This window comes from Dermacentor silvarum, chromosome 11, assembly GCF_013339745.2.
Source record: "Dermacentor silvarum isolate Dsil-2018 chromosome 11, BIME_Dsil_1.4, whole genome shotgun sequence".
Taxonomy (NCBI): Eukaryota; Metazoa; Arthropoda; class Arachnida; order Ixodida; family Ixodidae; genus Dermacentor; species Dermacentor silvarum.
In genome coordinates, this window is record NC_051164.1 from 89,295,732 (window position 1) to 89,322,650 (window position 26,919).

Sequence of the window (26,919 nt, forward strand, 5' to 3'; positions counted from 1 at the left end):
GCCGGCAAACAAAAACGGAACCTTCTCATAGAAAAGCTATAGGTGGTGTCGAAAACCCAACGTCCATGCATGTTTCCGGTTCCCAAAGTCACTTCTGCCGCATTCAAACTGCAAAAGCATGGCCTTTACGATCCGCATTTTAAATCCAGAGGGAACCACTCTATGGGATGTGGTAGGGTACCTTTGGTAGCATATACAGTAACTCTAGGACGTGGATTTGGAAACCATCTAGTATTATGGGAAATTATTTAGGGCTCACGGAAGCATGCCAGTTCTTTTTTTTTTTTCCTAGGGTTTCGAGGTCCAGAACCTTCATTAGCCTGAAAAAATTTTAAATATCCTTTCCATACTCTTGTAATGAGGATTTAAGCCTTGTGTAACAAACATGCTGGTTCCAATCACCACTGTCCCAGAATGAGTAGCGGTGAGGCATACACAGACATTCAAGATAGTTCAGTAGATGCAGCACAGTGAACAAGCGTGCCAAAATTCTGCAACAAAGAGAAGCATTTATTTATATAACCCACCTTTTTTTCCCTAGCAAAAATTCTAATAGAAGTTTGTATTAGTCTAATACATTTTTGTATTAGTTGTATAAATTTTGTATTAGACCAATAGAAATTTAATATAAGTTTGTATTAGTTGTATAAGTTTTGTATTAGACCAATAGAAATTTCTATTAGTCGTACTGATTTACCTATAAGACCAATAGGCCCTGTGTATTAGACTTTTTAGTCTTATACAAACAGTGTTGCGTGTCTACTAGTATCTCTATTAGACTAATAGGTCCTATCAGATTGTTGCTGGTCTGAAATAACATGTATTGCTGGATTCCGCAGCTCTTGTTTGCTGGTGAAAGTTGATGAAAAAATAGACTAGCAGACCGCTTGCTTGCATGCAGAGGTGTTTCTATGTAATCACTGAATAATTAAAAATTCTGCTGTACAATTGTGCAGCAGACTGCGTTCGTACGTTTGCATTAGTTTCAGCGCACTAAGCGAGTGAAACTGGCCATCTCTCGGCAACATACACAAAAGCGATTTGCGCGCCTACATGGCCTTGCCAATTTTGCTTCACTGAGCCCCGTCGCGATGAGTCAATGAGGAAACAGCTAGTTTTTACAGCACAGCGAACACTTCCCCACGAAAAAAAAAAAAAAACGAAAAAAAAAAACTACCAGCCGTAATCTGCAAAGCAGAATCGTGGTGCCTGGTCAGCTTACGAACGACGGTGGAATAGCAGCAACCATATTTGTTTGCGGCTGAAGTTTCATCAGTGTAGTATTTTCTGTTGAAGTGCGCAAAAAGTAAATGTTACACTTTTAACCGAAATTGCTAACTTGACTACCGCATATAAAAGGCCGAAATATTTATTGACATCAGAGAGCAGTATGGCAGAGAAGGGAACGCGATGGGCGGGAAAGGACATAAAACTGTGACCATAGTCAGCCGTAGTTGCGCACAGCACGTGTGCCATGGCGGTTGCCATGTCAAGGCGAGGCGTCGCGCGAGGCGTGCGTGTTAGTGAATGAACGATGTGTTTTTAAGGAACCCGTGGCGTTAGCACCTGCGCAATCTCATTCGTGCAGTAGTATATTTGGATAGTTTTATCTATGGCTGCTGTTTATACTTCAAAACAACGCAAGGCAACTGTTTTACCCCCTGTCCTTCGCGGCTTTGTGGATCTATCAGCGTGCATCGATGTGCAGCGTTTTCCCCGGCGCCGATTTACCATTTCGAGGCAATTATGCTTCTTATTTATGCTTCTGTAGTACAGTATGAAGTGTTTTCTTCTTTTTTTTTATCCTGAAGGTGGACGTAAGTACAGTGCCGTCGGGCCGATTGCTGTGTGCGTTGCAGCAATAACATGCCCGTTTCCAACAACGCTGTGCAAGATCCTTATATCGTCTACAGTTTCGATAGAACACACATCTTATGTTGATTTTGTGTGCTTTATAATTGTCCTGTCATGTCAGGTGGCGTCATTTTGAGCTAGCATATATCAACTGTCCTAAAATATTGCGGAGCCACATTATTCTAATTTGGCAGCAAATATTGCCTGCTTAAACATTTAGTGGTAGAACTAGCACCCCTGCTTTCAACTGTTTCTATATGTGTGTATTTTTGTGCCCAGGTTTTTTTAACCACTTCCTCAAAAGGATGTCCTCTGGTCGAAGTCAACGAAAAGCTCTCAATCAAGATTGCTGAGCTGACGAAGATCTCGACAGAGGAATCTGTAAAAAGACATGCTGTGCTAATAAATGGTTCTAGCAATTTTACCTGTTTTTCGTTATCTGGTGCATTGCAACATTTTCTTTCACAGCAATAGACCTATTAGACTAACACTAATAGACAAATACATTAATAGACCTACTAGACTAATAGGCCTATTAGACTAATACACTAATAGACCTAATAGACTGTATTACTGTCAATAACCTATTAGGCTATTAGTTTTTGTATTAGAATTCTTGCTAGGGTTTTCTTCTCTCTCTCTCTTTGGACGTAATGTCGCACTCAGTACCATAAGGATTTCTACACTTTGCTCGCTGAACTAAGTATTCATCGTTTTTTAATGGACTGACAAAGTACGTTAGTACAGTGAGGAAACACAGTGCAACACATAAAATATTACAAATGTAGGCACACCTGGATATTTTTTTTTTATTTAACAGCTGACACTCGCATTGTAACAATGTCTGCTTGCTGACTTGCATTAAATCAACAAGAGCAAGACAAGGAAAAATAATTTGAATTACATGCAAGTAGGTTAGAGTGCCTTCAAAAATTCAAATAAAAAAATTAAATTATGGGGTCTTACGTGCCAAATCTGATTATGAGGCACGCAGTAGTGGGGGACTCCGGAAATTTGGACCACCTGGGGTTCTTTAACGTGCACCTAAATGCACCTAACGTGCACCGAAAACGGGTGTTTTCGCATTTCGCCCCCATCGAAATGCGGCAAAAATTCAAATAAGGCCAAGCCTCTGCAGAATGTTGTTAGCAGTCTTACTGCACAAGTGAATTCGTGAGGCTGAAATGTTCTCTGGTGAGCACTCAGCTTCCCGTTGGGGTCACCTCACAAGATGTTTTGTTCCCATTCCAAGAGCACCAATCAAGATAATTTAGAGCAGAAACAGATGGGAGCAGTTACGTGCTTCGTTAGCCTATTCAGTGTGATATAGGCAACAGGGTGAGTGAGAAGAGATGAGAGGCACTCGTTAAACATGCAATAGATATGCTAATCGCTGTAATAGCAAATGCTTCAAACTTTCCCTCCACAAGTAGTGTGTCACATATTCTTACTGTGTGATTGCTTACAGATTTCAGAAAGAATTGATATTATCCACAGGTTTGACAGCTGTATGTTTGTATGTAATGTGCCATCTGATCTCCCTTTTCAAAAATTAAATAATGCAACATTTTTAAGAACAAACAAAAGTGACTGTCTGCCTGCATAGTGTACGGCAGTCCATGAGGACTACTGAATGCAATCAACTAGAATGAATAATTCAGTTACTATATACACTGGCTTAACAGCGATTGAACGCTTGGAACTGTTACACTAAACTACATCGGCATTATGCAATACTGAAATACACTGGATTCTGACTTAAATTTGTGCACAGTATATTTGAAGCATGGCAGTGTTCATCAAGAATAAATATGCTCATAACACACACACTATGTGCCTACCTAGGTACATACACTTCAGACAAAATAAGTGTCATGAAATATACAAATAAGCAAAACTGTACACAACAAGCATTGTAAATTTATCACCACAAAGTGAAATGTACAAACACAGATACATATACAAACAGCATTGGTTCATACGAGTCACTAAAAAATGAGCACATTTTCTCTAATTAACACAAAGCCATTTCGTTGTCTTTCAGTAGCGCAATAGATTAGTGAACAACGAGGCTTTGTTATGTAGCACAGCCATTGACAATAGAAGAGAACTGTAGAATTTGTAAGCACACAAATGCCCTGCAGCAAAATCGAGGGGCAATTGTACTAAAGAAAAAAAAAAACACGTATTTACATGAACTCGACGCTCCCCTTTTCCTCTAATTCCCAGCGTATTATGAAGGCTCACTTTGCCGTCCTAGAAATAAAACATTAAAAAAAAATTACCTCTTGGTACTACGCTTTACCACCTGTCGCCTGGGTAATGCAAGGAAGTCAACCATAAAAACTCCAGAGATATACATGTAAGTTGACTTCCCTGCACACCATAAATGCAAAGCTGTGCAGCATGATGCAACGGCAGGCAGAAGGGCGACTTCACATCGCAGCATTGGAATAATGCACGTTTTTCCTCCTACTTTGCAGCCGCTAGAAAGCAGACCCTAGCACTATACTCAAGGTCAGGTCATATTCCTGCAAATGCAATCTGTCACCGTTACAATTAGGCTTCCCGGACGAAAGCTTGTGCTGCAAGAAAAAACAAGGCCTTGACAAACATGTGAACAAGTTAATCTCCCGACTAGCAACACGATCACACAGTCTCTCCACCCACCAACCACTACATAACTTCTCCGGTTTTAAAAGTTTTTCATAAACTATCTTATTTTTTTGTCGCATCCCAAGTCCGCAGCCTCAAATAAAGAGGAGTGCTGATCCCTTGAATCCTGACTAGATGTTAGAAAATATACGAATAGATGCTTTTCCTGTTACCACCATATCCAAAAAACTGTCCTGTCCCCATCCTTTCTTTCCGCCCTTATTCTGCTCAATGACACAACACGCTTTAGTATTCCCATATTTGATACAACCATAGGGAAAAAAACGGTATGTAAGATTTCACCTGAAAGAAGCCCTGAGAGACTCTGCAATGTGTTATAAATATTTGTGTCAGAGCCTCTATCAAAACATGGTCTACTTATGCCCTCAAACCTGTACAAGAAATTTTTTAATGTAAATTAATGATAGGCACTTCGAACCTGTACACCAGCTGCTAATAAGATGTTTAAGTTGTTGCTGCGCTAATCGTGGATACCTCACCACACTGCAACTTCCTATATTTCATCTGACTGTCAGTATACAAAACGCCAGTCCGCTGCAGTGGATGAATACCTATGGCATTCTGCTGCAGCACAATGTCCCAGGTCGAAACCCCACCTCCCCCCTTTTAATCCACCAGTGATGCAGGATCAGTGAAGGAAGCTGAGTTTGAGCACAAGGCCTGGAAACAAGCATTGTTTATGCATAAGGGCAAAGAGTGCACATTTGAATTCTGCGCCGCCAACATAGCTACGACAAGAAATGTAATTTTTTTTTTTTAAGCAATGCTTCCAAGTTTAATTTCTTGTGCCAAAGGTGCATGGTACGAAATCGAATGATCAAACTATGGGGTTTAAAGGGTAACTGCAACGAAATTTCAGGCAGCCTTTTTTAAAAATCCTAGTTTAAGTTAGTGTAGACATGGAGAAACCACTGACACAAAATGTTATGTTTGAAATATGAGTGGAAATTAGCCTCCCGAAAAGCTTGCAAAATGCAGCCGTTTCTGATACCAAAACTGAAGGACAAAAAGTACACCACCATTACCACTCATCCTTCAGAAATTAAGCAGCCCACACAGGAGCTTGTGAAAACATGATGCGCTGAAACAATTCGGAAGCGAGTTCCTGGGACTTGCGTCTTAGCCGCTAACCACCAGGCGATCAGTGTCCTCTGCTTAGGTGCTCTTTAGAGCACCTCTAATAAGAAAATTATGCAATTACCAGCCTCATGGCTTTGTCTAGATTACTGCAGTAGTATGCACTACTCCTTTATAACCAATTTAGTCAAAGTGAAATTTTGTTCCAGTTAGGCCTAAATGTCTCGAATATAACAATGCAAGCGCTGTGAGGGCCATCATGGTAGGGAGTTCCAGATTCATTTCAACCACGTGTGGTTCCTTTGACATGCACTTAAATCTAAGTAGACAGATGTTCTTGTGTTCAGCCCCCATCCAAATGCAGCTGCCATGGCAGGGACTCAAACCTGCAACATCTAGCTCAGATGCTGAACACCAGAGTCACTACAGTGGGTAAACGCATGGTGTGTGACAGGTTCACTGGAAACAGTAGTTATTATATGGAATCAAGAATATTTCTGCACTCTTCCTGAAAAAAAGCGACTCATTCGGCACAGAAGGCACGTTTCTCTAAAGGACAATGGAGAATATAGTATTAATAAGAGAGCAACATACAAGCCCTTCATATTTGAACTGAAGTGGAATCGGTGAGATACATGTAATAAAAAAAAATTCGTCCTGGAGCTTTGCTCTGCATCGATAACCGTGCAGAGTTGTTCTCTATACATTTTAGCATTGTATGCAATTTGCATTGGTTATATGCCCCGATTCTGCTGTTTGTTTTCCTTTCTGTGGGTATTGTGGCTGATGGCGTGAGTAAATATGCAAGGGCATGTTATGGGTGAGAAAATTACGATTCAGAAGCTATCCTTCGATGTCACATGTGAACCCAATAAAAAAAGCCTAACACTGGTCCGTTTCCTGTTGTGCTGTTCTCGATGCACACTTCCAAGTCACTTTGAAATGGAAAGCAAATAAAATTGTTACATAAATTTTGTGCGTAAAGAGCTATATTAGGTCAAAAACCTGAGCTGGTAATTACGATTTAGACAATAGTATCACAATGGCGGAAAAACTAGCTACCACCGCCTTATTGTTACTGCAGTCTACCAATATGAAAAGACTGAGTCAAATTTTGTACTCATGCATTTAGCAGCATCAAAATCTTGTGCACAGTGCTCACACATGGCTGGCTAATATAACTGGAATACATATTTTAACGTTCTATTGGCACAAAACAATCTTCATCGCCATACATCTAATAGTAAATGTATATATTAGAAAATCAATAACTTACGCAACTCCCAAGGAAGTGAACTTTGGTCAAACTGCATGTTATGTTCTCTACATGCTAGCCAGTAACCGTAACATGAAATTACAATAGAGCACTTGAAAATGCAGAATAGGAGTATCTATGTTTGACAATATATCAAATGCTTGTCCGCAGCAATCACAAAGGAAAACATACCAAAAAAAAGCTTGTTGTCATTTTTGTTTGTCAAGTTACTGTGTGTGATAAGACTGACTACAAAAATATACATAAAATGTCAGCTACAGCTCTACACATGCCACTACAGACCACCTGCTTTTGAGGCAATGGTTACCGTTACCTCGAAAACGGCAAGCTGTTATCACAAACATCTGCTAGGTGGCACCATGTTTACATACCTGCACAAAATCAGATATGTACAGGGTGATCCAAAAATGACAAAAAAGGTAAAATATTTATAATCTAAATATGCAGACCATAGCAACATGTAGTTTTCATAGAAATGCACAGAAAAACATGGTATTCTTTTAAATAACAGGATATTTTGTAGCTACAGTAGTTTCATTTGTCAGCAGGACGTGGAGTAGTTGTGGCCCAACTGACAATTGCCACCTGTCAGCAACAAATGTAAACTACACTCTGGTGATAAATTTATTTATTAACAAATCCTGCCTTTCTGCACATTTCTGTGGAAACCACCCATATCACGACAGGTCTATATATTACGAATTATTATAAATTCTTACTTTTTCAAATACTCATGGATTACCTCATATGTGTGACCATTTTCATCCGCCAAAAATAGCTTCTATGTAGTGTAGGGCAGCCAGCAAATTTGCACGATAGCAGAATTAAAGATTACGGTTACAGCACTCAACTACTATTGCCTTAATGTTATCTGGAGATGTCTGCCACATATAAATATCCATGAAATCCGGACTGATTTAAAAGAAATCTTTCATTAAAGCAAACTTAAAATTTATCATGGCACTGCACTGTATTGAAATATGCTAAAACCAAACTGCAACTGAAGGTTAACATTAGAACATGCAAACAAGAGAGTGAGACAAATTCTTTGTAATGTACATCTACTAGCTCAGATCAACTGCCCCAGAAAAGCAGTTAAGCCCATAAGGGCTTCTTTTTTTTTCTTTTTAAATGACTTTTCAAGGGTAATGAAATAGCTTTGTTTCCGCCATCCTGCTAAAGTCAAGTGGATGGGCGTTCCCCCCCCCCTCCCCCATGAGATTTCTTCAACCTAGCAAATGAGCTCAATAAATTGAACCTTGAAAAAATGAACACGAGCATTACGAATTATCAGATATAATGAAGTAAATCGAAATCATGGTTAGCCATACTTAATTCCAATGAGCGTTCTACTGCTATAATGAAATTTAAAATGTAGTATCCAATCTAGTATTTTTGCTTGGACGTGTCTCAAGAATGCTACACAAGACAGCAACAAGAAACCAAAACTCACGTAAAAAGTAGCTTTAAGTATGCTCCTGAGCATACTTAGGTCATTATACATAAAATTTACATGCTTTAATAACTGGCACCACCAATGAAAACCATATAGAGCTCATATCAGGCACAAGCTTGGCTAGACCGTGCTTGGTCTGTGTAATCCTGTCGCATGAACCGAAATCCAGATTGTTAGCATCGATTTTTGTTCGTTCAGTTAGTAACCTATGTCAACCATAATGAATAAAGCTTTGCCCTGAATATGACTCTGTTATATTGAAGTTCGATTGTACGCACAGTGTGTATGGTACATCCAGAAGTGCTTTAGAGCTTGCGTGAAAGGGCTGCCCTTATTGTATAAGCAGGCAAGTCACATTCGAACATTAAGCCTGCACTTCATGATGTCAATTGCAGCCCACCTAAATGCCTCTTTTCGGTCTATAATGCATCTTGAAGCAAACCAGCAAGATTCTGCCCAATTTTGCATCATAGTTCGTCCATGTGGTGGTCCTTGATGCCACGTTTCTGCAACACAGTGTCTTGGACAGAATGGTCACGCAGTGGAGCTAACACTGGCTGACCCTTCTCTCTAGACAGCTTTGATGTCAGGTTCTCACGACGTCCTGACGAGCGGTGTTGGCTGATGATGTTGTATGCAAAATCTCGCTCCCTTTCACGATACTTGGGGTCAAAGGTGTACCATGTGGCAAGTGCGCAACGCCGCCCATCTTCCACTGGAAGCACACCATGGAGATTTTCCGCACCCGCTGAGAAGGCCACAGCACGGCCACACTTTGGTTTCACAGAGGCCTGTGCACACATAGTGAGTGAGATGAACCAGAGGAATCAAAGGGCTAAATTTCACACAAGTAATATCATTACGCAAAGCCAACAGATGTCCCAACCAAGAAAGGCATATAATAAAATGCTCTTTAGTTAATTAAGCTCTCATTTAACTCCAGTGAGGTTAAATTTGCAATTAATTTTGTATTCATAATAAAAGGAAAGAAAAGGAAATAAAATAGAACGAAAAGAAAATTCCACTTCTCCACTTCTCTGGATACTTATCTACACAGACAGCTTACCTAGCCTTGGAAGTGATAGCTAGCACTGCCCTGATAATTGTAAAAGGGTTATACATGCAAGACCACCACGTCAAAACATCACAAGTGCTTAGCACTTGCACAGACGACAAAGCTTTTGCAAGCCAGCAAATGGTGCAAGCGTGGAACAGGATTGACAACACCACTGCGAAAATATGGAGCCAGGAACCAGTTCCCAATGATGTCTGATATCCTACGTATAAGTGTGCAAGTACTATTAATCAAAGACTGAAAACAGAAAAACAATGACACAGTATCAACATGATTTGCATTTGAATGTGAATGAAACAGCAGTTTGGCTAACTTTGTTGAATTTTCCTACAGAGCAACACAGCTACAGAGCCTCTAATACATGGTAGTCACGAAGAATGCTTACCTCTATGCTGGTCTTTTGGCTGGCGAACACAAACTCACCACCCAAAAAGTCGTCATTCAGGTACAACACAGAGCTGAAGTACAAGATAAAAAAGAAGTTTTCATGACATTACGGCATGAGAATTATGCTCTGAGAATTCTGAGACAGCAAGCTTAGAGGTTACGGCATAGACAACTCAAGATAGAAAGTTTACTAATTTGTATGTCTGCACAACAACTGACCATATTAACGCCGTTACAGTGAAGCACAGACTGACGCTTAAGTTATGTGCAACCTTCGGGTGACATGATTTCAAGTCCACAAGCAGTGTCTGCAGTGGTGCTTCAGAATATTTATGGTCGGGCACAACTTTAGAAGGCAGCGGCATTTGCCCCTCAAAGGAGGATGCGCACGAGCCTCCACCAATGGGGCGCATTCCAGACTGACGTCATGAGTGGGACGGCCGATGACCCTGCCGACGGAGAACCTGGCAGCCCGCGCTTCGAACTGGGCCGAACCGTGTCAGCGGGACCATTTCTTTAGTTGCGGAGGCAATCGACTGCCGCACTTCGGTCATCTGGGCAGGGCCTCTCCTGCCTTCTTAAGTTGCACCCGAATATAGCACCAAACAATTTCTTGTGAAACAAGATTTTTTCAATGTTCCATGCCAACCAGTAAAATTAAGGAATGCTGCAAAGTAAATCCTGTGTTGATATTTTTTTAACTTACGCACTATCAGACAAATTTTCACATTTTGTGCTCTACAGATAACATGCAAACAACTTCCCTGCCATCCAACTTACAGTCTCATGTTCATAAACTAGCAGAACAATTCGTGCAGTGTCTCAACTCATACGGTGGGAGCTGCTGATGATCAGTTTTAACAAATCATTCTAACCAATTCACAAAAAGTGCCAAGTGTCAGCTTTTAACCAAAGCTGCACAGCACTTGACTCTGCATTTAGTGCTAGAGTCGTCTTATTTCCAACACCAAATGCCAATGGTGCTTTTATCTCCCGCCATCGTTGAAGCATGCCCACAGTAGCCAGCAATAGCCTCAGCAGTGCAGAGCAATAAATTCCCAACAGCCACTTTTACTGTCCACATGACAACACTTACAGCCCCTTATAACAAACACACTATACTAGTCGAAATAACTTAGAAAATCATACAGATACCACACACTGTGGGTATCAGTGTAAGCAAAGCTTTGGAGAGCCAGAATGATGAAGCGATGCATGCACCCCTTAACCGTCAGCCAAGGCAATGGAGAAATGCAACACAGCACCACCACCAACCACTGCGTCTAAATCTTCGGATGTCACAAAGCTCGTGCGCGAGAGCATGTGCGTCTCAAAAAACTAGTCGGTGTTGGCATGAGAGATGCATGTATGCGATAGGCGGTCTAATGGTTATAGCATCAAGCTGGTGTTCTGGGAGACCGAGGTTCAATTCCACCGTCTAACACGTAATTTGAACAGCGGAGCTGTTTAAGGCCAAGCCTGAACCGTGCCGAGCTTTGATCAGTTTTGCAAAGGGCGCGCCAGCCACAGGTGGCCGGAGAGTGGCGAGGATGAGAAAGGGAGAGCGCGCACCGAGCAACAGGTGAGCAGAGCCAATTAGAGAGAGATGGCGGCGTAGCGGCGGCGTGACACTTCCCGGGAAGAGATAGCGGGGGGGGGTCTACCGAGCAGTACAATAGCGTGCACTGTCGGCACAGAGCATTCCGACGTTCGGCGACGTGTACGGCGAGGATGAGGCAACTGTCTCTGGAAGAAGAAGTGGCGCAGCAAGAAAGACAACGGGAAGCTGCTCGAGCATGGGCCCAATGACGACGTCCTAACCCAGAGTTCCGAGCAAGGGAAGCCGACGGTAAGCAATGCCGTAAATCCGAAGACCCCGAGTTCCGAGTGAGGGTGGCGGCATTGCGGCAACGGTAAATTGGAAAGTAAAACCCAAGTTGAATACACCAGCTCCGCTGTTTCGTCAGTCTTCGCAACATTAAGTCAGTGAAGCTGCGTCGATTTTTTTTCCCTTCTATTTTCTGTGTGCGAGATATTTCGCAAGTCAGCAGCAGTCATGGTTAACAAATGCATGCAGAGGCTCACAAAGAAAGCTTCACCTTAATAAACTACAAGACATAAGACTCATTTTGTATAGCCTGAATACTGACACAGTCGGGCATATTTTGTAATCAGTTTATGCCAATTATTCATTATACACATATTCATTATCAAACAAGAACAAAAGATTATTTTTAAAAACCGTGCAATATTACACGGGAAGTGTGACAACTATCCGAGTTTTATCTTAAATTTGCGCTGACACGCCCACTTCCCTCATTTTAGTGAGTAAAGAGACAGATGGCAGAAAATGTGAACAGACTTTGGACACTTTACAAACTGACATATGAGCTCTTATTGGATCAGTCAGATAATGCTGGCTGGTAAGAAATAGTCGCAGTCTATGGCTATGTCTACAGCTTGCCATGACTAAGCTAGGCTTAGAGCTTTCCTTGGAGAAAAGTAGCTCAGGTCATTTGACCAAATTATTAGTACATAGCTTGTACATGGGTAAAGGATAAGATAAAAATATACTGGTCGAACAAATTTTTTTCGTTTGATTTTTTTTTCATAGAACACAAGTAACTATGTATTACATGACTTTGTAAGGTTATGTGCATTGATAGACTCAATGATTGATCAATCGATTTTCATATCATAAAGCAAAACCTAGGCTACAAGTATTGCCATAGTCGTAACCTCTGGATTAATTTTGGCCATCTGGGGTCATTTAATGTATGCGAGCATATTTACAGTATGCAAGTATGCGAGCATATTTACAGTATGCAAGTATGCGAGCATATTTACATTTTGTGCCTGTAAGAATGGAACCACCATAGCAGTGAATCAAACACCCATGACCTCCTGGTTAGCAATAGAACACCACAGCTTCAAGTCACCATTGTGGGTTTGCTAATGTGCTCAGCTCTGTGAGTTCTGTGGAGGATATGGCTCAAGTCACCACCATCGCTTCCACCGAAAGGATTTCAGCATGCATCCCAATGCTGTACCTGAAGTCTCTCCAGATGTACGCTGGCAGCTGTTTAAGGCATCTCCCGCTTTTCTGGAGGATACAGTTGTCCGCATGAATTGAGTGGCTCATATCACTTTCGGGTCTCCTGGAAGCACCTGCAGACACAGAATGTGGGTGACACGAAACAGTCAAAGCTCAGCTCTATAATGCCCATTATTTGCGGTTTTTCAAATTTATTATGTCATCTGGTGCCTCTTAGTCACCAAATATAGGAGGAAGAGACCACCTATATTTTTGATATAGGAAGAATAAAAACCTGGTCTCCAATGCCATGTCGTGCATGAGCTTGCTTAAGTGTTGGGCTGCATCTGTCCTCGATAAAGGTACAGAAACAATGTTTGTTCCTTCATGTGCTTTTCTAGCAGCTTTGTTGGCGAGGTCGGTGCCGGAGTTACCGCAATCACCCGGCATCACTTAAACTCGATGTTGTATCCTTTCGGGATCACATGATGGTGCGTTTCTTGTACCTCAGACACAAGTTGTTCTCAGGACCCACGATGAAGAACTGACAAAAGAGAATGTAGGGCCGCCTTTGAGCCGCAGAATATTGCCCACCGATTAGCCAGTTCATGGTCAATATACTCAACGCGTCTCGGAGGGCAACAAGCTCTAAAACCGGTTGATGTTGTGGCATGAGAAATTTTGTACCACTGCACTGGTGGAGCTGGTCTGAGTGGAAGAGCCATCTGTATATATATGGACTTGGTCAAGTCGAAAGCATATAAATAATCCAGAGTTGCTTGCTTCAAGGCCAAGGTAGGCAAGTCAGTCATCTTTCTTATTCCTGGGACGGAACGGTTCACTTCAGGTTGTTGTAAACACAATGCTGACGGTGAACGTGCCAAGTGTGTAAAGCCCGATGGTAGGGCAGCACAATGAGTGTTGACTCCGCTAAGAAGACTTGTGAGGTAGGTATTCTAATACAGTATAGACCACTTATAACGTAACCGCTTATAGTGCAGGACCGTATATAGTACGGTCTTTTCAGACTGCCGTTAATTTTCCCATAGCACTTCATGTATACGCATACCACTTACAGCGCAGCCACGTGAGACGAAATACCGGTTATAATGCGGCTTCTGCGGGAAAATCTCGCCGACAAGGGTGGTAGTGAGCACGCTTCTCAACGAGGTGCGCCCACCGATGGGAGAGGAGATCAACAAGGGCGATGCGGAGGAGGAGCAAGAGACGTGGAGCATGAATCCAAGGGCGATAAAATCGTCGCTGCGCGTCGTATGTGGGAATGAAAGCGCGCGGGGGACGCGCGCCTTCACGGAGAGTGAACGCACAGTGGAGAGCAAACGCGACTTCCATCGCGCAAAAGGCCTTGGGGGTATGGGAGGAAGGGAAGGGAAGGGGGGGGGGGGGGGGGTACGCTGTGCTGTGGCACCAAATTCGTATCTTGCAACCGGGCGCAGGGGAACTGGTGACGCAATCTCCCACGCGAAAGGAGCAAAGTGGGAAGGCAGCACGGGAGAGTGGGAGGGTAAGGGGGGGCAGCTTCTCCTCTGCCAACAAATGCGTTCGCGCCTGTGCCGGCTGTCGGCGTTGTCGCGCGCACCGTATCTTAGCGATCTTCACACGGCTCTGACCTTTGCATGCGCTGTGCTTATGCTACTCAGTTTCCGTTGAAGCGATAGACCGCACGAACAAGCTTCGCTCGCTGCGGCGGCCGCGTTTCCCCACGCCCACGTTTTGACAGTGGTTGTCTGCGGTCATCGAGTCTAATCATGTTTGCTTGTGCGCGTTGACACCATCCTTGTTAATTCAGTTAGTAAGTGAATGTGTCAAGTTTATGCAGCCGATAAAACTACTATCCCAACTCTTATAGCTCCCTACTAATTTGCTATCGCAATTGATGCTTCGCCTTTCAGGTGAAACCGAGACATTTAACAAAAATTATTACTTTGTCTGCTTCATGCGAAGATCGTGGGTACTTGGACATTAACCTTTCAATGTTTGTAAATATAAACGGATGCAAAACCCCAGTCGCACGCTTCGATTCTCGGATACGGGCGGCTGCTTGGTCTACATGTTTTGCATACGTGCAGGGCTTGAAAATCGTTGTTTTGGTTATAGTGCGGTACCACTTATAGTGCAGATATTCACGACTCCGCCGACTTACGTTATACCGTATTTACATGATTGTAGGTCGACCCATTTTTCAAATTTGGCAATCCAATGTTGGGGGGTCGACTTAGAATCGAAACCGAACCGTGTACCACTAGTAGCGGCAAGAGAAACGAGAAATCAGGGGCGCTACGGCATGGTTACAACTTTGCACCTACGTTTTTATGGTTACGGTAGAAGCGTAGCGTAATAATTTACTGTATTGCATACATTTTGATTGCGCGCACCACGAGCGCACGGCTCTTGTGGGAGCATCGATCATGGAAGAGCCGCCGTTTAGGGGGTATTGGTAGATGGCGGAAGAGCCGCCATTTGGGGGGTATTGGTAGTTGGCGGAAGAGCTTTTCTTTGAGATACGATTGTTTTTGACGGCCGCGCACATCTGTCACTTCTGCTGTCGTGCTGAATCGTCGCGCCTGTCATGAGTGCCAAGAACTTTCGGCGCTAGTTCTCAGCAGCGTTCAAACGGGCTGCTATCCTCCATGTTGAGGAAACTAACAACAGTGCAGGGGGACGCAAGTCTGGAGTCAGTGAACGTCTGGTGTGGTAGTGGCGGCTTCAGCGCGAGAAAATTTGGCCTCTCTGGCTACTGCATGCGGGTGGGCCCTCTCTGCGTGGGGGGCTGTACCGCGCGATGTCGTGGTGCGGTCGTTCGCGAAGTGTGGACTCACTTTTGATGACGACGTGCTGTTGGGACCGCAGCAGCTATGACGGCAGCAGTACCAGTGAGGTCAACTCTAGTGACGATAAGTAGTCTTAGCAACCCCATCAATAAATTTCCCTTGTGTGAAATGCACTCGCGTGGTTTTTCTCCCCCCCCCCCCCCCCCCATTTTTTTTTTTTTTGAGACATGCAATTTTGGGGGGGTCGACCTAGATTCCAGTCGACTTACAATCGTGTAAATAGGGTAAGCGGTCTACACTGTATGTTTGTTCTGATGGTGGTTTGTCAAAGCAACGCACCTGGGTTATGATGGATGCCATAGTAAGGGGTGGGGCTTCGGATTAGAATAAATTTTAACCACCTGGGGTTGAAATTCATTCAACCTGGGGTTATTTATCTTGCACCCAAACCTAGGTACACAAGTGCTTTCGCATGCAGCCACCACGGCTGGTAATTGAGCCCGTTACTTCATGCTTGATGAGGGTGGCAATGTGGGCTTGTTGGTCAGTCACGTTAAGTTTGGATGAAATGTAGCTCTTCGTGGGGACACGGACACAAGAAGGAACAACAGACACACAGTGCTCGCTTTCAACACATGGCTGGGACTTAAGTACAGCTGATCCCAAAGCCCAGTCGTAAGCACAGCTGATACTAGGGTTTACTGGCCAGTTGCATGCTCCTAAGCTCGCGTACTGTGTGACGCCTGCAGTTAAAAGGATGTTCCAGATCCACCACCTTGGCGATGAGCGGCACTGGCTCACACTCCCACGGCTAACCTTGCACACATACACAAGTACCCCCCCCCCCCCCTAGCCCCCGTGTGGGGTAGCAAACCAGATACACATGTGGCTGACCTCCCTGTCTTTTCATTCTCCTCTCCTCTCTCCCTATGCAAATACCCAAGAATATGGATGGGAGGATGACCACTGTGGTAGCTTAATCGGTAAAGCTCCGCATGCATTGCGTAGGAAATGTGGATTCGGCTCCTACCTGATTTAAACTTTCGTTGTCTACTTTCCCGGGTTTCACATGGCTGCCTGGCTGCTGTTGGGTTGGTCGCTATCTTGACGAATATATTTGTGGATATATACGCAAAGGTTATATGAAACCACCTATGAGGTGGTTATACAACCCTTATAAGCTGACCAAGTGTGCCGATAATAATTATAATATTTATTATATTACCTTCCTATATAAAACCCAACCACGTAACGTCAGCTCACAGGCATCTCTAAAGCATATCGATATGTTAATAGAATGATGAATTATATTCAACGGATTCCTGGATTTACTTTTTTTTTTTCGATTTAGCCACTCAGTATTGGACACTATGTGTGCATGCATTCTTGCCCAATCCTCCAGAATTGGCTCGTTCCACTACAATTCCAATAGAAACCTGCACATTTAATGCCGGCCTCACAGATGCCTCCAAAAACACCAATTTGTTAATAGAATAGAGACTTATATTTCACGGATTCCTTGATTGATTTTCTTTTCTACTTATCCATTCGGTATGCGCCAATGTTTGTGTGTGTGTACCCGTTCGTGGCCAATCCTCTAGCATGGCTACGTCCCACTGTGACACAAGAGGTAAAGCATACCTAAATGTTGCTTTACACGTGTCATACTATTCTGTGCATACACCTGTAATCATCGTTCTCCCCTCCACAAGCATCATACAGGGTCTGTCCTGAAAGTAATGTCAGTGAATTTATTGTGACGCGACTGTATGTTGGAACAATGTCTAACCGGTTGAAACTGGTAGTGGGGGAACCCAGCTAAGCAGTGCTCCGTCGCTCAGTGTGCTCCGAGCATCGGAGAGTGTAGGATGTCCGTGAGAGTTGTTCTTTATTCTTGTGCAAGTGAAAATGCAGCACTCGTTCGAACAAAGATCAAGTTTTGCGTGAAACTTGGCAAGACTGCTGCGGAACTATGATTAAGATTGCTTACAAAGAACATGCCCTGTCAGATCGGCAAGTGTTTCGGTGGCACAAGGCCTTTTTCGAAAGCCGGGAAGAGGTCGACAATGAGGACCGCACTGGACGGCCATCCACGACCACCACAGCTGACAATGTGATGCGAGTGAGGGAACTGTTGAACTTAGACCGACAATTAAGTGTTCGTTTAATGGCCCGACATGTTAAACATTCCGAAAACTCAAGTTCATGAAATCGTTACAAACGATATCGGCATGCGGAAGGTGTGTGCAAAAATGGTTCCAAAAGTGCTCACTGACAACCAAATGTCACGCCGCATTGAAACGTGCCAAGAAAACCTCGACATGTGCAAACGTGATCGAAAATTTTTAGACGTCATTACAGGTGATGAGACTTGGGTATTTGAATATGACCCGGAGACCAAAAGGCAATCATCCGAGTGGCACACGCACTCGTACCCTCGCCAGAAGAAAGCCAGGATAAGCAAATCAAGGATCAAGATCATGCTCATAGTTTTTTTTCACATCTGTGGACTGGTTCATCACGAGTTTGTAGAGCCTGGAACCACTGTAACTCCAAATTTTATGTGGAAGTCCTCAAAAGACTGAAACGCAGGGTTCAACACATCCGGCCGGACATCGCAGACAACTGGAAGTTGCACCCCGATAATGCGCCGGTCCACAGTGGCTTCGTCGTCACCGACTACCCGGTTAAAGCAGGGGTACCAACGATCCCCCAGCCCCTGTACAGCCCGGACTTGGCTCCGACTTTTTTCTGTTTCCACGCCTCAAAGCATCCCTGAAAGGCAAGCATTTTGGGACAGTGGACGGGATTAAAGCAGCTTGCACCACAGCATTAAAGGCCATTCCGGAGGAGGATTACCGCAACGCATTCGAGAGCTGGAAGTCTCGCTGGAGCCAATGTATCGACGCAAAAGGAGAGTATTTTGAAGATTTTTAAACACTTGTAACAATAAATTCAATAAATGATTTTGAATGGCCTTACTGACATTACTTTCAGGACAGACCCTGTAGATCACCTTCGTAACTGTGACATCACTGCATATACGCCTCACACTGTGCATCCTGCCTGAATTGGACATAGCGTTTCAGCGTAGCTTGTCAACAATGCTATGCACGAACAAAAAATTACATGACAATGAAGTTGTGACCTCTGTTGACATTACTCACTGTATATGAAGAAGATAAACAAAACTGTATGCATCACTGTCAGTTGTGAAGTATATAATCAACCGCTTTCCTAAAGCTTTGCTTCACATAAGACTCCAACATGAGCATTGAATGTGCATATACTTTTTTTTTTTCACTCTCATCTCCCTTCACCTTTCCTCTATGCTCTTTCTGGCTTCATTGTCTGTTTCTTCATTTGTTTATGTTAGATAAAATTATATTATGCATAGCTGTATTCTTCTGACATACACTTTTTTTTTGTAGCGAATAGTACAAGCAGTGAGAAGGCTCTCTAGTATTGCTGCATTGCCTGCTGTGTATGAAACGGAGTACAGGGCACCACAAGCAAGTAAAAATGATGGCAGCAAAGAAAAGTAGACTTACCAGTCATGGCTGTTCTGCAGACAAGGTGGGTGTATGAGAAGTACAGATGAGAATCCAGGTTGAAGTAAGACTCAACGTAGCTCCGCACACGCTCACTTGCCTCCAGGAAAAGTTCGGCCAGCTGCTTGTCGACACTGCCGTTTCTAGTGAGCTGCACAAAGAATGTGTGTCTCAAAAGTTGCTTCTAAGTGAAGCAGCTGTTGTTGGCACCAGAGGAAACAAGTGACCAGATAGCATCTTGTGAAGAAAACTTTGAAGCAGCTGATTGTAACAGCCAGTAAAAAGCTGTAAATATCGCTTAATTTCTTTCGCATTATTTTCCGAGTGCCTCGTGCACTGCAGTGCAGCACAGTAAGGGTTGAGGGCTGTGCTGATTTCTTTCAATAAAGAGGGCAAGGTGAGCTAAGGCGAGGGTCTCGTATCTTGCGCAATTGATTGACTGATTGATCAGTCAGGTTTAACACCCCAAAGCAACAAAGGAGCTTTCATTGATTGATTAATTCATGTGTTTTAACATCTCAAAGCAACAATGGGGCTATGAGAGATGCCACAGCTGCTAGTAGTCATAAGAGTGCTCTGAATTAAGTTTGGCCACTTAAGGTTCTTTAGCTAGCACTTAAACCTAAGAACATGTGTGTTTTTGCACTTCACCGCCAAAGAAATGCAGCCACTGTGACCGGGAGTCAAGCCCGTGACTTGTGTATAAAGGGGCCCTGAAACACCCTTTCTTTTTTTTTTTTTTTTTTAACAGAACAACACGATGGAATGAGTGCGATGTCTCTCAAGGAATATGTTCCACGGAAACCTTTCAAAAAGCACCTAATAGTATGAACAAAGATATAATAAGAGCTGTGTTTAGTTTTTTCCCCATCCCCTCAATTCATTGGCTTCTCTCAGATAAGACAGTGCCAGTTGAAATGCCCTGTCTATCATCTTTCTTTCTTTTTCCTTCTTTCGATGCAGCACTTACAGCAACTTTTCAAGGCTGCTATCTCACATGACTCCTAAAGCGACAAAGGAATATTCACAGAAGGGGCAGAATGTGTTAACAACCACTACTTTACAGAAAATCTGGAAGAGCGTGCATGCGTATACCCACTGGCTGTCATTATGGGCTGTCACGCTTTATCTAATGTTGATGTTGACGTTGCCTGGAGTGAAAAAAATTAATAAAAAATAGAGGCTTCGAAAGCCGCAAGAGAGGGAAAGCAAACTATTAAGCAAGACTGTATGTTCCCTCTGTATGCAGCAGGATAATACTTAGCTCGCACATTCATGGCAGTGTTGTGTCTACAGATCCCCCCCCAGGAATACTTCCTTAAAATTTTCAGAAAGTGTTTTGGTGCCCCACTAAGAATGCAAAGTAAAAAAAAAAAATGACAGGAGAGAGGCTGCCACCGTGCTTTTGTGTGCATCTTACCATTCTTAGCACAACACTGCATTCTTAACTAAGGTGACGAGACGTCCGTAACTTTTGCCCTCCTGGTCCCGCTGTTCCAATACTTATGTGTGCGACAATGTTTTGTCTCATTTTGGCCTCTCTGGACTCTCAGTTGTCCTGAAATGCCCTTCCTTGGGTGTGGTGGTGCTACTTTCAAAAATACTTGAGAGGCAGGCGGCCACTGTGCAGGTGGCAAAGCGAAACACTGCCGAAAGTGAGGCAGCAGCACCTGCGATTTTAAAACGGTTCACAAAGCCAACCGTTTGCTTGTTTTCATGAGACTCTTCAGAATGACACTTTTGCCGATGAAAGCATAATTCTGTTCAATCATGCAAGGGCAAGCAAACGGTTTGCTTTCGGAACCATTAAAAGATGACACCCTCATAGAACGCTTCACCAATTATGGCCCGTACGTTTTCTCGATCCTAATAACAATGCACTTCTCAATGCGTTGGCTAACAAGATGCAGCCAAGCCAAAGTGCACTGACTATGCCATCCTCATGCCTTGCCTGCCACGCATGGGGTGTTGGAAGCATGTGAAATAACGCCGAAATGCAAGTGAAAATTTACTAAAGAGTTTGGAAAACGCTTACACTTCACATAAGAAAACTTGGAATGAATGTCGAATCTCATTTCTATCTCCACCCCCACATCCTCAACCCCCGTCCTGCTTTGGTGGCCAAGGAATCTGGTCACATTATTTTTCACACATGTACCAACCAGTCGGAAGAAAAAGCACATCTAAGGTGTACCAACTAGCTTGCCATGCTACATCACTCACGCTCTTCCAACTGAAGTAAAGAGATACGACAAGGATAAATGAATGCGCTCACTACAGCAACAATTTTGATGCTGCAATAGCTGTACACCAGGACCCATCACACACATTATCTTCATGTGGCCACACGTGACATCCCTTAGGGGTGTCCTGACCTTCCAGTGAGTCACACACTTTTGCATCTTTCTTGAGCTCCACAGAAATGGTGCCTACACCAGACTTGCAATCGGAACCGATCACAAAAAGTTTTTCACCTGTGTCAATTTTACGTTTTCTCACGAAGATATCACTTCCACACTGCAGAAAAGACCTTCGATATTGTAGCAGTATGGTGTGTGCAACAGCTGTGGCCCATTATCGGTGACCCACCCCACAGAGAATGCGTTAATCGACACCTCAAAAGCTAAAACATTAATAAATTACACGAGATTTCTGCAAAATCCACAAAGTGGAGGCAAACTCGTGTTACAGCAGTTGAGTTTAGATCTTATTTACAAACTTACAAGTGCAATCCGGCCAGCCGTGATCCCTTCAAATGTTTCAAATTTGCTGTGGGGAGACTGTTTGCCATCGTAGCCATCACCAGTGAGAGCAGCAATCTGGAGAAAAAATGACAATGTCACGAGGCAACAAACAACTTTACAGATTTTAGTTCTGAATCAGCTGGACAAACAGTAAAAGGTAACTACAAAGGTGGGACATTAATTATACTTCATCACCATGATTTTGACTGGCATAGCTGCAGCATGCTGTGCCAATTGCATGGCTGTCGCCAAACAAAAATAAATTGCGTGCACTATGCCTTCACTGGTATAAACTGCCCCCGCATTCTTAATTACGACCATTAGAAAAGACAAAAAAAAAAGCAGCACACGTCAATGTTGAAATCTTGAAGAAAGCAACTCGCCACAATTATTGGCACAAAGCAAAGCTCCAGAAATGACCCTGCCTTTCTGTCTTTAGCCATCACTACTTCCACTGCTGTTATGTGTTGAAGAATGGCTCAGGTTCATCACAGTGCATTTACAGTCAAACCTCTACATAACAAACATGAATATAACGAATGATCATACATAACAAAATAAGCATAACATAAGCATGTAATGAATATATGCATATAATGAACATCAGATATAAGAAAGGTATTCTTGCATCAGATTCAATTTGGATACAACGAGATTCGAATGTATATGTGCTGCTTGTACCAGTTGCAGTTTTAAAGGAACCATGTTTCACCTGCAGATTCAGTTCAAGCTGAAACACGCTGCCATGAAGCCACACTCAACATTTTAGTATACTAAATAGCATCTCACTTTGTATTTGAAGTTTATTGAACCTTTGGTGCAGGTTACAAGTGCAAAAAAAGCGCACTTCTCTCAATATGCACTACTGCATTTTGGATTGCAAAGCAATTTCCAGAAGATGAAGTAGTCACACATAATAAAGGCAATCAATAACCATGAGCAAAAAAATTCACTGATGATTACGACACTCCCTAATGCGAAATTTGAGCGCAGCTGTATACGTGTTATTATTCTGCGATATATTGGCTGGCGGTGACAGCCTGTCTCATGCGGCACGTTGCAAATGGAGCGAAGTGTGGTGCAACTGCCTCGCTAATCAGGAGATTGCGAGAGTAAGTGCATCAGTGACGTATGGACACAATTTACAGCAGCCGCTGCAAACAACCTCCGCTCGTGTTTCTATACATACAATGCCTGCTACTCAGGCGCCATCTCGTAGCCATCGTCGCCGCAAAGCCCCTCGTGTGCAGCACTACGCTTTTCTTCTCACGCTTTCGCCATACCCGCCTCCACTTTCCGTCTCATGGTCCCGCTGCACCCTCCTCCTCGTGATCTCTTCGCTCTCGCCGCTTTTTTTATCTCCCTATGTGCACCGCGTTCGCTCTCATTTTTCGCTGTGCTCGTTCACTCGGTTACGAGGTAGGATGCCAACGCTCGCAGCAAGAACGGTCGCCTAAGAGCTGCGCTCTAAAAAGCTACAGAAATGCCAATAAGTAGAATGATTCCAGTAAAAAAAAATAAGGAACATTATTACACATATTCACTTTACTTATGGTACTGTTAAGCTTACGTCAGCTAGTGAGAGCAAGGCTGAACATTCGTCCCCAGTCAAGAATCCTTCAGCCACAACACGAGTTCCGTTGAGAGCCTTCTCGTCTTCAACGACTCTGATACTGCTTGTGTTGAAAGACACATCTTTCGAGCGACTTTCTTTTATTTCAGGGGCTGCCACCTGCAATGAACGATAAGCAAGAGTTATTTAATTTCACTTGATCACAATTAACCTGCCAGTTGCCTCCAGCACTCCACCCAAGAAATATGTTGAAACCATTTCATTATGGTGCTTGCGGCATTTCATTACATATCTCACAATTTTAGAATCTTGTAAAACTTGAGGGCATCACAAAATTTCAATTTAAAATGACAACCCAGAAATAAAAAAGGCTGGCGATGGGAACTCAAAGCAAGAACTATAACTGACACCCAAAATAGTGACAGCTGGCCGATTGGTGACAGAAACACCTTAACAACATATGACACGACAACAGTAACAATGCATGACAGTCCAATGACTAAAACATTGCCAACGACAGCACAGTGGCTCACACTAGGCGGGGACAAATATCTTTATGGCCACTCCTTCTCCCAAGAAAATGTGCCAACAATGCCTCTGACAGCCGCCATGGAAGCTAGAGAAAGTACTGACAACAGCTCCAGCTCTTATAATGCAAAAGAAAGTTTGTAGCCATGCAAGTACGCAGTGAGCCTGCTTCAAAATATTTCAGACACAAAAGTATCGGGCTTTGAAGTATCACAGATCAATGTACACAAATTAAATAACATTATATGAAGCACAGAAATGTCTCAAGTGCTTGGTAAAGAGTCAACAGCCATACAATGCCCTGTCCTCATAAAACATCATCATCATCATCATCAGCCTATTTTTATGTCCACTGCAGGACAAAGGCCTCTCCCTGCGATCTACAGTCACCCCTGTCTTGCGCTAGCTGATTCCAATTTCTACCTGCAAATTTCCTAATTTCATCACCCCACCTAGTTTTTTGCCATCCTAGACTGCGCTTCCCTTCTCTTGGCACCCATTCTGTAACTCTGGTTATCTACCCTACGCATTACATGGCCTGCCCAGGTCCATTTTTTGTCTCTTAATGTCAGTCAGAATATCGGTTATCCCCATTTGCTCTCTGATCCACAGACTCATGTTGTCTAGTCTACCCTACTACTCTTTGAATGCCAATGATGAAACTACAAACAGGTTGTTCCGGCACCTTGGGTATTAAACTGCCATACTTTCTTATAACCATAAACATATAACACTGTCACATTTTACTCGCAATAACACACTTAAATACTACTCAATGTTCGCACTGGTTTGTCAAGCTTCATGCCTGAAGGCTCTTTTGTGTCTTACAACTAATCAACCAAAATAAAAAGGCCAAGAAAGGCACTAAAGGCATTCATAAAAATATCAAAAGCGACTGTCATCACTCGCCGACTGCATGCTAGATGGTGCCACAATACTAAGCAAACACAGTGGCTTCACTGAGGCACACAGTATCTGCACCTCAGTAGCACAAGTCGACAACATGGCCCTGAAGTGGTCATAGAGTAGCAAGAGCACATTCATCAGTGGCACAAGGTGAAAGCGAAACCTGAATCTGCTATTGCAAGCCCTTTCAGCTGCAGTTTTATGTGAAAGGCTTTCGGTTCATTTCAAAGCAAAATGATCAAACGAAAATGTATGAGCATTACAGAAAACATGCCTTCTGACCGATTTTGACTGCGTTATATATTTATAATAAAGATGAACAATAAAGAAGGAAACAGCCAGTATCATTTCACAGTCGGAGCAGGTGTATCACAATGCACAAACAAGAAGCAAAAGTTCTGCCTCTCGAATCCACTAACCATAGAGTGACAAAATTTATTGCCCTAAAACAGCACATTGGTCATGAAGGCACATTAGTGCAGTCTTCATATTAGTTCTTCACAAACCTGCATTTTTCTTTAGCGATATGGCTAAATAGAAGTAAACAATAATTTTTTGCGTTCTTTCCATATCAAAATGCAACTGCTGTGGCCAGGAATCAATCCTGCATCCCTGCAAAAGTGTTTTTTTTTTTGCACCAGAACACACAGACAAAAAAAGGGGGAACAGAACACACGAAGCCCTTTGTGTGTCTTGTACACGCATTTTCTAGCGCAAAAACCATTTCGCAATGCATAACCAACTCGCCCAATTCGCCACTTTCACTGCATCCTTGTAGTCAGGAATAAAAATCCACAGCCACAGATAGCAGGCTATAGCGGAGGGGCCATTGCAGATGCCTCTCAACTTACGATTGCATGCATACAATGTGATAACATACAGATTTCTGGCAACGTCCATGCTTTGTAAGCTTTTGTACCCAATAGTATAAAGCAATCACTAAAGCCTCAAGGCATAAGAAAAAGATAAAATTTCTTCACAGCTCCCAGATTTGGCAAAATATAAGAGCTATACATACCGTGTCGAGCTGCTGTTGTATGACTTTTATTGTTTCCTGTTCTTTCTCCCGACGCATGACATATTCCTCCACCTCCTGGGACAGGCAAGAAAACAATAAATGGCATCACAAAACTTAATGTTGTGATTAAAATTAAGAGAGACATGACTCAATCTGATAATATCGTAGTTACATTAACCCAACTCACCCTTAGGACAAAGTAAGGGTATTGCTTTCATAAACAGGTGAACTACAGCTTGCCCGGTTGCAATAACACAAAATTTGTTACAGACAAGCTAGCGCTGTATCAGTAATACAAATTCATTTTTATAGTGCAGAGTCATTGAAATTCAAATGCTAAACTGCTGTTATTTTTTTGTGCAACCTGCAGGCTCCGTGAAATGTCCATAGCATATAGCTATCACTTTGCACAAAGGAACATACACATTATGTCATGCATCTGTACCTGACTTCTGAAATCAGTCACATCACCTCTGGCATGCTTGCATATCTAGTCTAATAACTCTGAACATCACAGCTTAATTTGCAACTGTGCTCGAAATAATGTTGGTTTTCCCCTGTCTGTACAGTCTCTAGGCATAAACCAGACACCCGGGCATCTGGGCTTACCCCGGTCACCTCAATGAGTCACAATCAGTGCGCGAGTCACAGCCAGTCACGTCCAGGTGACTAGGTGACCATGTGAAGAAGTGAGCTAGAACTTCTTTTATTCTATAAGGATGAATCCTAAAGCCACTGACACACTTCTTACGCACCTTCTATATACACGTTTTCCATTATTTTTTGCACATTGGTTTGTGTTTTTCTGCCCAACTTTCCATAAATTCTTATATACTAGTTTGAAAATAGTCATTCCAGAAATATTTTCTAGTTGCTCATTGAAACTTTCATGCATTATGCATCAGTTTCTGCGCTGGTTTATTCTTTCGCTAACTATAAACAAACTAAGCCCAGCAAGCACCCTCACTTACC

At 43.0% G+C, this 26,919-nt stretch overlaps 1 protein-coding gene across 1 annotated transcript in view; it reads right to left on the reverse strand.

Moving 5' to 3' along the window:
- Positions 1-2,479: 2,479 nt before the first annotated feature.
- Positions 2,480-26,919, reverse strand: part of LOC119434090 (prolyl 3-hydroxylase 2) — a 33,892-nt gene continuing 9,452 nt past the window's right edge. Inside the window, exons 6-12 of the mRNA XM_037701403.2 lie at positions 25,948-26,022; positions 23,493-23,654; positions 21,902-21,997; positions 19,179-19,329; positions 12,852-12,969; positions 9,800-9,872; positions 2,480-9,130 (exon numbers count right to left, since the gene is read on the reverse strand). Of these exons, the coding sequence (XP_037557331.1) occupies positions 8,807-9,130; positions 9,800-9,872; positions 12,852-12,969; positions 19,179-19,329; positions 21,902-21,997; positions 23,493-23,654; positions 25,948-26,022 (999 nt within the window). The 3' untranslated portion in view covers positions 2,480-8,806. The remainder of the gene's footprint in view (positions 9,131-9,799; positions 9,873-12,851; positions 12,970-19,178; positions 19,330-21,901; positions 21,998-23,492; positions 23,655-25,947; positions 26,023-26,919) is intronic.